The sequence below is a fragment of the Musca autumnalis genome, unplaced genomic scaffold (genome assembly GCF_047663935.1).
Source record: "Musca autumnalis isolate F117 unplaced genomic scaffold, ASM4766393v1 scaffold_1, whole genome shotgun sequence".
In the NCBI taxonomy this organism is placed as follows: Eukaryota; Metazoa; Arthropoda; class Insecta; order Diptera; family Muscidae; genus Musca; species Musca autumnalis.
Genome location: NW_027411644.1, coordinates 85,345,811 through 85,361,033, shown reverse-complemented (window position 1 = coordinate 85,361,033; position 15,223 = coordinate 85,345,811). Strand labels below are relative to the sequence as shown.

Sequence of the window (15,223 nt, the reverse complement as noted above, 5' to 3'; positions counted from 1 at the left end):
ATGCATCCCAGTGTGAACATAGAACACCTAAAAGAAGAACTATCGACTAAAGGACATGAAGTGACCAACATTTGGAACATTAAGAGTCGATATACCAAAAAACCCCTTCATTTGTTTGAAGTGGAACTTGCGGCCAAATCTAACAATAAAGATATATATTCGATCAATAGACTCATGGCAAATATTATCAAATTTGAACCTCCACGGCCCAAAAAAATTGTTCCTCAATGTTCTAACTGCCAACAATATGGCCATACAAAATCATTCTGACGAAAAAAGTCCGTATGTATAAAATGTGCGGGAAACCACGAATCAAAATCATGTCAAAGGAAAAACTGGGCAAACGAAGTAAAATGTGCTCTTTGTAATGGTAACCACCCCGCAAACTACAAGGGATGTGCAGTATATAAGCAAATATACTCGCAAACTTTTCCCTCACTAAGAAACAATAGGGTCACTGAAAAAACACCAAATCAACCTTCTACCACTCTACCACAACGTAATGATAACGTTTCATATTCAAATGCAACCAGAAATGCAGCAAACGTTCAAATTTCCAAACCCAATCCGAACAACCAACAACAAACCCAGTCATCTAATAAAAACTCTGAAATTCAAGAAATGCTCAATAACCTGAACTTGCTAATGCAACAAGTGACAAACCTTCTTGTGAATATTTCTCAAAAACTTTCTAATATTTAAAAATGGATTATCTCAAAATAGTTTTCTGGAATGCAAATGGTTTGTCACAACATGTATTAGAAGTGAAAAATTTCCTCCTTTCAAATCAGATTGATATCCTTCTTATATCAGAGACACATTTTACTCAGAAACACCACTTTTCCATTCCAAACTACAATTTCTACCATGTGATGCATCCAAGTGGAAAAGCACGAGGTGGATCGGGAATTCTTATAAACAAAAATATTAAACATCACCAGGGAACCCATTACTCTACCGAAGAAATACAGGCGACAAATATCATTGTTCAAGGACCTCATGGCCCTCTTACTGTCTCATCACTTTACAGTCCTCCAAGGCATAATATAAAAAAAGATCAATATATTTGTTACTTTAAAACCCTTGGCAATAAATTCATATCTTGTGGCGATTTTAACGCTAAACACACAATATGGGGATCTCGTCTTACCACTCCAAAGGGCAGGCAGCTGTACTGGGCTATACAAGAGCTAAACCTGAGAACAATAACCCCAAATTCCCCCACTTACTGGCCCACTGACCTAAATAAGACGCCCGATCTTATAGATTTCTGTGTCTGCAAAGGTATTCCAGCATTATCCGAAACATGTACAACCACTCAAGACTTATCATCTGATCATTCGCCGGTATTCTTAACTTTGTATTCTAAATACACAAAACAAGAACAACAATGTAAACTGCACAATAAGAAAACAAATTGGCATTACTTTCGATATCAAATCCGAGAAAATTTGAACCTGAGATTATCGTTAAAAACTGAAGAAGAAATTACAGAAAGTGTAGAGCATCTTGTACATGTCATCCAGAATGCATCATGGAACTCAACACCTAAGAGAAGTTTCGAAAATCACTCTCAAGTCCTCAACTCTGTACAGAAAAAAATCTCAGAGAAAAGGAAAGCTCGGAAACAGTGGCAACAGAGTAGACACCCTGAAGACAAACGAAAGCTCAATAAGATAACTTCTGAATTGCGAAACCTTCTCAGAACCATTAATGACAGACAAGTTCAACATGAAATCCAAAATTTGGGCCCAACTAAGTCCTCTGATTATTCATTGTGGAAAATAACAAAAAAGGTAAAAAAGCAAGACAAAACAAACTATCCGGTTCGAAAAGATGATAATAGCTGGACAAAAAGCAATTCAGATAAAGCTGCAACATTTGCTAAGTATTTGCTAGATGTGTTTACACCAAATAATAGTGATGATACACCAGAATATATTCAATCACTCTTAAATCAACCCCACCAAATTGAATTACCAATAAAGAAATTCACAAAAGCGGAAGTTACACAAGCAATAAATTCATTAAAGTTAGCAAAAGCACCAGGCTACGATCTCATTACTCCAAAAATTCTAAAAGAACTCCCACAAGAAGGGATTAAACTGATTACTTTCATATTTAATGCTTGTATAACAAGAAATTTCATTCCTCCACAGTGGAAAGTGGCACAAATCTCGATGATCCTAAAGCCAGGAAAGCCAGTGGACCAAGCAAAGTCGTACCGACCAATTAGTCTTTTGCCTGTCATTTCCAAAGTTTTAGAATCGCTATTCCTTAAAAGACTAATGCCTATCATTGAAGAGAAACAACTTATCCCACCGCATCAATTTGGATTCAGAAAAAATCATGGAACAATTGAACAAATCCACCGCCTTGTGGAAACGATCAACAATGCGTATGAATCTAAACAATATTGCACTTCAGCTTTCCTAGACATCTCACAGGCTTTTGATAAAGTATGGCACGAGGGTTTGCTATATAAAATCAAAAGATTTCTTCCAATAAACTACTACTTGTTTATCAAGTCATACATTCAAAATAGATACTTTTATGTCAATGAAATGAACGAGATGAGCGAACTTAAAAGCATAAGAGCCGGCGTTCCCCAAGGCAGTGTTATGGGCCCAATTTTGTACCTTATATTTACTTCCGATCTCCCTCAATCAGAAACTGCTGTTATTGGCACATTTGCTGATGACACAGCAGTACTAGCTGTTGATAAAAATCCTACAATTGCGAGTAACACCCTCCAAACGTACCTTAATACGCTCTGTGAGTGGCTAAAACAGTGGCGCATTAAGGCAAATGAGACAAAGTCTACTCATGTAACTTTCACCCTTAACCGTGGAACCTGTCCTCCTGTACAGATGAACCGAATTGAACTTCCACAAAGCAAAGAAGTCAAGTATCTTGGATTATACCTAGATCAGAAACTGAACTGGAAGACACATATAAAAACCAAACGAAAATCATTAGAAATTCAATCCAATAAAATGAACTTCCTCATTGGACCAAATTCGCGAATGTCTCTTGAAAACAAGTTACTAATATACAAATGTATCATCAAGCCTATTTGGACGTATGGCATCCAATTATGGGGAACAGCTTCCAATACAACAATAAAACTACTCCAACAATTTCAATCAAAAACACTTCGTAAAATTACAAATGCTCCACAATACATAACCAATAAGCGATTACACGAAGAATTGGGAATGAGAACAGTCAAGGAAGAAATAATACACCAACTACAAAACTACAAACTAAGAATCGAGTCACACCCAAACCACCTTGCAACCAATCTGATGGCAAATCCAGATACATTCATAAGATTGAAAAGAATAGCGCCCCAAGATCTCATATAAAATAAAATATAGAGCACCTAATATAATATTTAAATTTTTAAACAACTATGTAATGTCATTTTAAATATAATGGACCCACCAGTGGGTAGGTCCTATTGAATAAAATAATGTACAATTTAATTAAGAATAATGTAAATATCAAACTTATGATAGAAAGCATTAATAAATAGCAATTAAAAAAAAAAAAAAAAAATAGGCCCCATAGAATGGTGCCTCACATTGTTTTACCGAAATTGCTGAAATTTAGTATTAAGTCTTCTTCATACACGAAAGGAAACTAATTATTCCATTTTACTTCAATACAACTTGTGGTGGAGGGTATAACAAGTTCGGCCCGTCCGAACTTTACGCCGTTCTTACTTGCTTTTTTATTATGTAGTTAATGAAGAAAAATTTATTGTTGTTCGGCATAAAATGCTAATAGCTGCTATACTCGTAAGGTATGCTACTTACGATTTTTTCCTATCAAAATTAATTCTCAAACATTGGTTAAATGGCCTTTAGGTTAACGTTAAAAATGTACCTCATCGAAATAATGGCCTTTGACTTCTCAGGTGTTTCGACAAATGCCGCTTCAAATAATTTGGGTTCGATTTAGCCCAGTTCGTTCGTCTGTCTGGCTCGAGCGCATGACTACCACAAGACTACAAAATATTTCGCTAAAATGGTGCGCACAATAACTCTCGAAGGTCCAAATCGATTTCATCGAGACATAGATTAGGTTAGAATATGGATTATATCGGTTCACTCCTTCAGGTACCTCCCACACAATATCCGATTTCACTGAAACTTTGAACACCCTAAATTTACTTTCGGACGTACATATATATATATCAAGTACCAAGAGGGTCTATTTGCGACAACATCTTCGGATACCTCCCTCACAAAATTTCAACATAAGTGCAATTTAATAAACAAATAAATAAACAAAAACAGCGTATCTTGGGCACACCATGCGAAACAGCAAATACAAACTACTCCAAAACATTATCCGATGCAGAATAGAAGGAAGACAGTCCAGGGGAGGAAAAAAGAAGTCTTGGATTAACAATATTCAGGAATGGACCGGCATAAATGTTGCTGCAACTTTACTCAGCAGGTGCAGAAATCGACAATCTTTTGCTGCAATAATAAACAACTTATAAATACATATGTATGTATATGCACTTAATATAATGTTATATATTTTATGTTTTGCATTGATCGCCATTAATTCGTAAAACGAATGGGCAAATAAAGAAGAAGAGGGAATCCTTTGGACATTTTGACCAATGCTACTTCTTGCGGTCTTGGTTAAAGCGATATTCTATTCTTCGTGGGTAAGTCCATGCTTCTTGACATTAGGTTCAAAAGCTCTAAATCTTACCATGACTAAATAAAATAACGGATTGACACCATAACTATCAAAAGGAAGGACTTCCAACATTAAGTCCACTTCCAAAATGGACCATTCTTTCAGGTATCTTCTCCACAACAGTGCAAAACTTTTGCGCTCTTATCGAAGTCAAATCTATGAGCTCAACATAAGCATTTATGTATTCGCAACGCCCACAATCGTGAAGTTTTATACCCAAATGTTTCGATATTTTTGTCGGAAAGTTTATACGTTCCAAAAAGGCCACGAAATTCTGAAACTCCCTGACTGCACAATTTTTAGGACAATGATTTTGGTTATGATGCCCGTATTCGATCTGTCTATAGATAAAAGTCTCAACTCACACAGGCTGAGGGTATATCTATGTCGGCAAACCCGACTGATACTTTTTTACATGTTTTTTCTAGAAAACAAAAGTTATAAATTTTCCGCTGTGCCGACAGAAGTCATAGTCTTTAGAAAGTTTTAAATGTCATCGGGTTAATAACATCTAATCGTACAATTACTAGAGTTGGGCAATATCGTTCAATTGAACGATCCGGATCACTATCTCGTTCAATGAACACCGGTAATTACTTTGACAAAACTGCGTATACTTAATTTCACACGTTGTTTTTTATGGTGTTATTCATTCGTCTTTGAACGAGGACAAGGAGCCAGATCGAGAACGAGATTGCCCAACTCTAACAATTACGATAGAAATAAGGCTGAACAACAACCATTGGGATATCAGTAGAGCGATTCTCTAACTCATTTTTTGAGTTACCGACAATTGTCGGTAAAATTTAAATGCTCATAATTTCGGTAATTACCGATTTTTTTGGTAAGTTAGCGACGAATAAAAAGCAGTCGTAAAGTTCTACCGATATCAAGACTGTTGTCAACTTTTATTGAACTTTTCATTCATAATTTTGCGTTTAAATTTTACCGATTTTTGTCGCTAACTCAAAAAAATGTTTTAGATAATCGCACTACTAATCAAGGTTTTCGACTTAACCTTTTTTGTAAGGACTTATCTAAAATTTTGGCGAGACCGAATGTGTATTTCGTAGTCTCAAACAGTACTGCGAGTAGAATTCGGAGTTTATGAGTCGTAGTTGGTATCTAAATGCCTGTTCCAGAACCTGCAAGAATCTACACATTTTACTAATAAAAATAAGTAGATTCTTGCAGTACTGGAACAGACCATAAATGTCATTTTCTGAATTTTTTAGTTGGCTTGCATGGACTCTATGACTTCTGGTAAAATAGTAAAGTTTTGGTGTTGACATAAAAGAATATTATTTTCTTACAATAGTTCGGTACAAGTGCAATCTGCACTCGCGGATTCGAGTTACTCTTTTCGTGGAGTTATTTTTTTTCAATTAATTAATGGTATACAAATAACATTAATAGGTTTTTTAGATAGATCTTCTTATCAGAATCAGTCCTCGTGTTAAAGATGTGTTCAATTGATAACTTAATAAAACAAAAATAAGACAAAACTTTTTTAATGGGATTGAAGTTAATGTGTGATATATGGATACTTACTTACTTAGCTGGCCTTTTACAGAACATTTGTTCCATAAGCCGAACTAAGAAAAAATCTCCAATCCTCTCTGTTTGCTGCTGTATTTTCCCAATCTGGGATATGTAGCTTACTGATATCTCGTTTCACTTGTTCGCTCCAAGAAAGCTTTGGCCTTCCAGATCTGCGAGAACCTCCATCATCATCACTCATTCTTATAACATGGCCTAGCCATCGCAATCGTTGTATCTCGATTTGTTCAACTACATTGATGTCATTGTATAGTTGGTACAGCTCGTTGTTCATACGACGCCGATATTCGCCGTCAACACAGATTGGTCCGTAGATCTTTCGAAGAATTTCGAAGAAGAACACACCAAGCACTGCCTTATCTGCTTGAGCAAGTACCCATGCTTGGGAACCATACATTAGCACGGGTAGTATCAGTGTTTTGTAAAGTGTTACTTTTGTTTGACGAGAGGTGGCTTTATTCCTAAACTGCTTACTCAGCCCAAAGTAGGATATGTTAGCCAACACTATTCTTCTTCGTATTTCACAACTGATGTTATTTGTTGTGTTTATGGCGGTGCCGAGGTAGACAAAGTCCTTTACTACCTCAAAATTGTAGGTACCAACATTCACAAATGGTGCGGGGTTTGTGGTAATATTACGCGTCGATACCATCAACTTGTTTTTTTCGCCGTTTACTGCCAGACCAACTTTAGCAGATTCTCTTTTGACCGATCGACCCATGATGTCAATGTCGTCGGCATAAGCCAGTAACATATGGCTGTTCGTGTATATGGTTCCATTTCTTTTGACCTTCGTGTCTCGTATGACCTTTTCCAGCAGTATGTTGAATAGATCACACGACATGCCGTCTCCTTGTCTGAAACCTCTTTTGGTAATAAACTCTTCGGAGAGGTTCTTTCCTATTTTAACTGAGGATCTCGTCTCAGTTAATGTCATTCTACAAAACGGAATGAGCTTTGCAGGAATACCAAAATCAGACATGGCTTGGAACACCTTTGAACGTATAGGGCTGTCGAATGCTGCTTTATAATCGACGAAAAGATGGAAGGTGTCGATCTGCATTTCTTGGGTCTTTTCCAGGATTTGTCTCAAGGTAAATATCTGGTCAATGGTGGATTTGCCAAGTCTATAGCCGCACTGATAGGGTCCAATAATTTCATTGACCATAGGCTTTAGTCTCTCACACAATATGCCAGATACTATCTTATAGGCAATAGGGAGCAGACTTATGCCCCTGTAATTGGAGCACACAGTCTTAACACCCTTCTTTTGGACTGGACATAGGATGCTCGCGTTCCAATCGTCGGGTACGCGTTCTTCCTGCCAGATGGTGCTAACTAGCTGATGCATACACCTTATCAGCGTGTCGCCTCCGGTTTTAAACAGCTCGGCTGGTAGGCCATCTGCTCCTGCCGCCTTATTATTCTTTAGCCGGTTTATTGCTGTCCTTACCTCATCTTGGCTGGGCGGTATACATTCAATACCATCTTCTGTGATTGGATCTGTGGTATCTTCGCCGTCTTCACTGCTATCGGATACCAACAGTTTGGAAAAATGTTCTTTTCATATCCTGAGCACACTATCTGTATCAGTTACCAAATTACCTTGTTGGTCTCTACAGGAGGATATGGCTGTACCAAAGCCATCAGTTTGATGCTTCACTCTTTGGTAGAATTTTCGGACTTCGTTCTGTCTCCTGTACATCTCTATTTGTTCACACTCCCTCTTTTCCATCTCTCTCTTTTTCCTGCGGAAAAGACGTTTCTCCTCTCTCCTTTTTTCCCGATACCTCTCTCGTGCGCTACGCGTTGCTAGTGATTGTAAAGTAGCCATATATGCCGCATTTTTTTCTTCGGTAGCAGCACGGCACTCCTGGACATACCATGGATCCTTTGGTGGAGGTGTCTGGTATCCAAGTACTGATTTGGCGGCAGTTTGCATGGAGTGGGCAATATTTTGCCATTGTGCTGATATGTTATCGGGACGAGAAGCGCTTTCATTAAGCAATTGGGTCAGTTGAGTGGAATATGCTGTGGCTATCTGTTGTGTTTGCAGCTTAGCGATGTCCAACTTTCGTGTTGTGTCTGTCCGTGCTTTATTTGCAACGTTAAGACGGGTACGTACCTTTGCTGCAACGAGGTAATGGTCCGAATCTATGTTTGCTCCTCGGAACGATCGTACATCCAACACGCTCGATGAATGTCTTCCATCTATGACAACGTGATCAATTTGATTTATTGTTCTTTGGTCTGAAGACAGCCAAGTGCCCTTATGAATATCGAGATGCTTAAATCTGGTACTGCTAACTACCATGTTTTTTGACGCTGCGAAGTCTATCAGCCTCATTCCATTGTCTGATGTTTCACTATGTAGACTGAATTTCCAGACTGTTTGTCCAAAGATATTCTCCTTTCCAATTTTGGCATTAAAATCGCCTAGAACAATTTTAATGTCATGGGCAGGACAACGGTCATATGTTTCTTCTAAGCGCTCGTAGAATATATCTTTGGTCTGTTCGTCCTTGTCTTCGGTTGGAGCATGAGCACAGATAAAGCTGATGTTGAAGAATTTTGCTTTTAATCGAATTGTAGCAAGTCTATCATTCACTAGGGTGAAGCTGGAGACCAGATGTTTTAACCTCTGACCAACTACAAAACCGCAACCAAACTCATGTTTTGTGTCATGGCAGCTATAATACAGTGCGTCACCTTTAGGTGTTGTTGTGACATCTTTCCCAGTCCATCGTGTTTCCTGTATGGCAGTAATGTCGGCCTTGTACTTTTCAAGTACATCTGCCAGCGCGTAAACTGCACCTCCTCTATAAAGAGTGCGAACATTCCAGGTGCAGATTCGCAGATCATGATCCTTAAAACGTTTGCGGGGGTCGTCAACTTTAGAGGGGTTTGTTTTGTTTTTCTTTTCTTTTGTTTTTTCATAGCAGGCTGCTTTTTTCTAGGGGGGGTTACTAGCTCGACGCCCAAACCCAAGTTTTTAACGTTCTTATGGGTGAACGCGCGGCACATGTTAGCTCATTACCTTTAACGGGTGTTAAAGGCAGTTCCCCAGGTGACACCACGGGGAGGTCAGTGTCCACTTGGGATGAAAGAGGAACCAAGATAAATCCTGGGCTTTGCCATGTTAAAGCCGGTCAGGACCGCTGCTTGGTGTCTTCCATCCCCTACGTCACCCAATGTCGTGATATATGGATATGTACTTTAAATAACAAGAAATACTGAAAATCTTTGAAATAGAATCGAAAATGCCAAATAAGAGCTACTGTGGTTTAAAATTCTGGGATACATTAAAACGTAAACCTATATGGGTAATATTCATTTGAAAGATTTTTTAGTTATTGCGTCAATTCTGTTGGAGAATTTGGTTAAAATATTCAAAATACCTGGCGGAATTTTTGTATGGGGACTATACTGAACGTGTTCTGATATGGTTCATTTCAATTGTAAACATCAAAAGACTAATTTATTATACTATGTTCCAAATTTCAAAGTTATATCTTAAACATTGTAAACTCTCTACTGAAATTACTGAAATTATATACTTTGTGCCAATATTTCATATTAATTCAACTAAAAACCCTTTAAAATAGCTTTATGTAACGCTACACAACATTTTTTAATTTCATAATTTTTGGTGAAGGTGGTACAGGTCTCATTTGTTGTCTGATTCAGCTGAAAATTGGGGAATATCATTTTTTAGCCATAGTAAGAACGCTATTGCTTTGATTTGGATATATCTCCCATATATGTATTCAGCCGACTTGAAGTATTTGCTGCACCAAACACGCTATATACTTAGGATTTTGAGAAATTTGAATGTGTGACCGAATTCGGTGTAGAAATAAATGTGCCAAAGTATATCGAAATAAGTTCAGATTTGGATATAACTCTCATATATATTTTCGGCTGATTTCACGTATTTGCTGCACCAAACACGCTATATATATCCGATTTCTGTGAAATATGGAATGTGTCACTGAATTCGGTCTTAAAATTAATGTGCTAAATTATATCCAAAGCTTTCAATCAGTAGTCATTTGGTATAAAAGCCAGAAAGGTGAACACATTAAAATCTCCCTAAGAGAAATGTTTACGAGTGAAGAGCTTATGCACAGGGGCAGTGGTGTAGGGTATCACATAGTTGGCACCGTCCCGACTATATCCTTTGCTCACTTGGTTTTTTGTTATTGTTTATGTTGAATTCTCTCCCTCATATTTGTTTTTGTATAATAATCTTGCTACATTTGACGTCATTCATTGTAACTCCTACTACTCTTTTATTTATTATCTGTGCCCCATTGGGTGATTACATTCAATCGTCTGTTTGTATGTGTGTAATTGCAAATGGTTAGAAATTCGCTTGAACATTGTATAACCTCTTAGATTCAGGAGACTAGTATAAATACGGGAGAGTAGCAGGTGGATAAGTTGAGTTTTAATTCAGACCGCGAATTAAAACCGTTACTTAAGTAAGTAAACAGTAACCTGAATTGAGTAAAGCTGGGTGCTTAGGGGAATTAACCTCTGTGCTTAGTAACGACGTCAATAAAACATTTTCGAATCGTAATCTACACGTTGTTAAGTCACACCTTAATTCCGTAACAATATTGACTCTTCGATCCCGTGCTAAATAAGTACCTAAACTAACTAACTTCTGATCTTCCTCATTTCTTCCTTTTTATAGTAACTGGTGTCAATATCCATATTATAACACCGGTAGTATGCATAGTCTGCATATTCTATACTTGTGTGGTAAGTTTTGAATTTGAAATTGTAGGTTAAGTCATCTATATAGAGAAAGTGAGTAAAAGGGAGGGATGGAGATATGTGAGTATTTGTGAAATTGCTGAAATAAAGAATACAAAATTGTTCAACTTGTTGTTGAAAATGTTTATGAGAATTTTTTCGTTTTATGGCAAGAAGGACTTCCGGTTTCTCCCAAAAATCCAAAAATGTTTAACAAAAAAACTAAACTAAGTTCTTCTTATTTAATTTTTCGTTAGAGACGAGCTTAACGGCCTATGATTTTTCACTTGCAAAACATCATAGGCCATTAAGATTAAAGCGTTTATCGTGGAAAGTCATACAGGTTGAATGAGAAAAAAGCTCATCACTGAAAAAAAAAACCACATGCATTTGAGAAATGAAAAGTTCGATTACAGAGAAGCCACAGCCGATTTGTCTGATGAGCTGCTACCTAAAGGTTTCCTTTTTCACTTGCAAAAATCATAGGTCATTAAGCTCAACCCTAACTGGAAAGTATATAAAAATTAATATTAAAATTATCTTCGCCCTATATACAAAATTTCAAAAAAAAAGTTTTTCTTATTTCTACCTTTTTCACACTTTCATTCTATCTTTCATTTTATTTGAATCTAAAGGGTGGTCTAAAAGCTGTGATTTGGACCGATGTCATACAAACCGTAATTATGATTGGAGCCATAATATTCGTGATTATTAAAGGTACTATAGATGTTGGTGGCTTGGGAGTTGTTTGGGAACGTAATTGGGCTACTGGAAGAATCGAAGCACCAGAGTATGGAAACAAAGACATTTAAGGCCTGGGTACATAAGCAGCATCGCCTGTTCAGCTTGCTTGAAGCAGGCAAGCAATTTCTGACGTAACAAAAAACAAAAAAAATTAAGAAGGAAGGCAAGCAGGCGAGACCGCTTATGTACCCACGCCTTTAAAAATTTAGAAACTCTCTCAAATTCGCTTTTCAGATTAACCTTAGACCCCACAGTTCGCATCTCATTGCTATCGATTTTGTTGGGTTCCAGTCTTTGGTATACTCAGGTGAATTGTGCCAGCCAGCACATTGTACAACGTTATCTCTCGGTACCCTCCGTGAAGGATGCTAAACGTGCCTGTATCTATTTTACCGTGGGTATTATTCTCATCAATATCTTGACCATGTACAATGGCCTCGTAATATTTGCCAATTACTACGATTGTAATCCGTTGACTACTAAATTGGCCAAAAACAAAGATCAAATTGTACCCTTAATGATAATGGAAACATTTCAACTGATACCTGGCATTGCGGGTCTATTCGTGGCAGGGGTTTTCAGTGCTGCACTTAGTTCTATGTCGACGGTATTGAATTCATTGGCTGCCGTTTGTTTAGAGGATTATATCAAACCATTTGTAAAGACAACTTTGAGTGAAAGGCAAACAGCGTGGATTATGCGTTCCACGGTGGTTATTATTGGTCTGCTGAGTGTTGCCTTGGTGTTGTTGATTGAGGTAATGGGTCAAGCTGTACTCCAATTGAATACCACCTTAACATCTGTCACCGGCGGACCTTTGCTAAGTTTATTTTTAATGGGCTTGCTGATGCCATGGATTAATTCTAAGGTGAGGAGAAGTTCTTGTTAAATTGAAAGATTTTCAGAAATAAATTGTTATTGTTTTCTTTTACAGAGTGCCATATCCGGTTGCATTGTATCTTTTGTTGTCATGACCTGGATTTGTGTTAAATGCCAAATAGCCTTGGCTAGTGGTGAATTGGTTTATCCGGTGAAGCCATTTTCAACTGAAGGATGTACTTACGAATTCGAGTCAACAATGACACCGACCAATGTCAGCAGTATTGATACTAAGTAAGTTAAGATCCAACATTTTTATTGCACTGAAATCTATATTCCACATCTATTTATGATCCAAATATTCATAGGATCCAAATATTTTAAAACATTTGTATTAATTTGCCTGATTTGTTTTTTTTTTACTCTTACCAGTTACAAAACCTTTGTCCAGTATATCTATCAAATGTCCTTTTTCTTTTATGCTGCCTTTGGATGTATCGTTTCCATTGTGGTTGCTCAATTGTCAACTCTGATTTTTGGTCGTAACAATCTTTCAACTATGAATGGTCAACTTTTCCCACCATTTGTAAGAAAATTTATAAGAACGAGTCAAGGTGAAAATCAGGAGGAGTCACTGGCTATGATGTCTGTGGATCAGACACAAGTTCATTAAAACAATTCTTAAATCAGCATGTATATAGACTGAAAATATTGATAAATTATAACAGATATTAGCTTAAAATCTCTTGTATGCTAAGTCTCAAATTAAATATGTAAATAAACAAGTTTGCAAAAGTCAATTGCATAGACTAATAAATGTGTAGACGAATAAATCCTCTCAGTGAGTATGTTCGAATAGAGTATGTTTAATATGCATTCAATCATAGACACATAAAAGAATAGACAGAGAAAATTGTAGTGTGCTTGTTTTTTGTAGGGGTCGCTCTTACAACCAATATGCTGTGTGTTCACTCAATTGCATTTTGTTTTTGGGTAAATTCCCAGCAAACCAAATGTCGGATGTCCGACACGTCTGAACAATTTCGGAAGCAACGTCGTTCAGATTTCGTTCCGATTTCTAAACGGTTTTTCGGAAATAGTTCAGATATTGTACCGATTTCATTCCGATTTCGGAACGAATGTCGGAATGAAATTTCCTTTCCGAATTTCCCAAGGATTTTCTTCAGATTTTGTCGAGGTTTGGAGCCTATGTGACATTATTTCCGACGACTGTCAAAAATCTCGACAATTTGTATTTATTGGCGCCATATAAAATGTCATCAACGTCAAATCTGGCAATCATCTGAAAAGCTTTGAGCAGAAGCAGCAACTTTGCCGCAAAAGAATTATAAAATAAATAAAACCAAAGTTCAGACCGCCTGCGTCTATTAAACTTAGTGTTTCATTTAACCTACACCACCAGTTTCCTAATAGCAACACGTAAGTATCGCCTGAATACTTGTTGTGTTGTCTTTATTGATAAAAGTGTTGTTGTTCGTCTTTGGACAACAATTAATTTCGGCTCTAAAACTACTCTGTAGATTTAGAACCCCTACAAGTCCATACGCCTGTATCGGAACTTGTAAATTTTTATTGAGAATACGGAAATTATACTACAAACACAAACCAATTTACGAAATAATTACACTTTATTTTAACATAAATAAAGCGATAGTTATAGTTTGATAGTATAATATAAATAATAAAAAATTATAAAATAATAATAAGAAATAAATTTAAACAGATAAATAATAACGATAAATAATTTACATAAAAATAATAACATAAAAAACTCATAAATTTATAATATCAATATGGATTCAATAACTTGTGCTAAATTTGAATACGAAACCGACAGCCTTATGCAAACGTGCAGAAAACTAGGAAATACTCCAGAGAAAGATCTTTCGGATTCTTTAATAGAAACTAAAATAGAATCGATTGATGAAGATTGGCACAATGTACGCAGTGCATTTGAATGTGTCTTTTTTACTGCAACAGAAGATGAGAAAGAGAAAAAATATAAATTGAAAGCCAAACAAAGGTTTGAGTCCGTCAGAGACATTTATCAAACGACAAAGGGCAATTTATTAGAAATTTTAAAAAATAGAAAAGATAAAAATCAGAATAATACCGCTAGAGGCGAAGTTACAAATCCGTCACTATTTCACAGCTCAGCTGCTTTTGATATGTCGGAAATTTGTATTAAAGTGCCACCTTGTGACACTCAAGACTTCTACGGAAGTTATGAAGAATGGCCAACTTTTAGAGATATGTTTACGGCCATATATGGTAATCATCCCAGACTTACGCCAGCGCAAAAACTTTACTATTTGCGTAACAAAACAAAGGGTGAAGCTGGGAGAATTGTTGATCGTTATCCATTATCAGATCAGAATTTTCCCTTAGCGTGGGAAGCATTATCATTGCGATACGAAAATCTAAGAGAATTAGTGTATAATCAATTGAAAATTTTATTCAATCTTTCGCCAGCAAAGGTTGAATCTAGTGAAGATATAAAGAGAATTCAATCCACAGTTAGCGACTGTCTAGCTATTTTGAAGGCACACAATGTAAAAGTGGATCAGTGGGATCCGATATTAATTTATTTGTGTTC

General features: G+C 36.7%; 1 protein-coding gene across 4 annotated transcripts in view; it reads left to right on the top strand.

The window, feature by feature from the left end:
• The window catches only part of LOC141390657 (sodium-coupled monocarboxylate transporter 1-like), a 34,501-nt gene extending 21,181 nt beyond the window's left edge, over window positions 1-13,320 (top strand). For all 4 annotated transcript variants that reach the window (XM_073963603.1, XM_073963606.1, XM_073963607.1 and 1 more), the window contains exons 6-10: window positions 10,982-11,049; window positions 11,679-11,833; window positions 12,022-12,655; window positions 12,722-12,900; window positions 13,039-13,320. In XM_073963603.1, the coding sequence (XP_073819704.1) occupies window positions 10,982-11,049; window positions 11,679-11,833; window positions 12,022-12,655; window positions 12,722-12,900; window positions 13,039-13,279 (1,277 nt within the window). In that variant the 3' untranslated portion in view covers window positions 13,280-13,320. The remainder of the gene's footprint in view (window positions 1-10,981; window positions 11,050-11,678; window positions 11,834-12,021; window positions 12,656-12,721; window positions 12,901-13,038) is intronic.
• The last annotated feature ends 1,903 nt before the right edge of the window (window positions 13,321-15,223 follow it).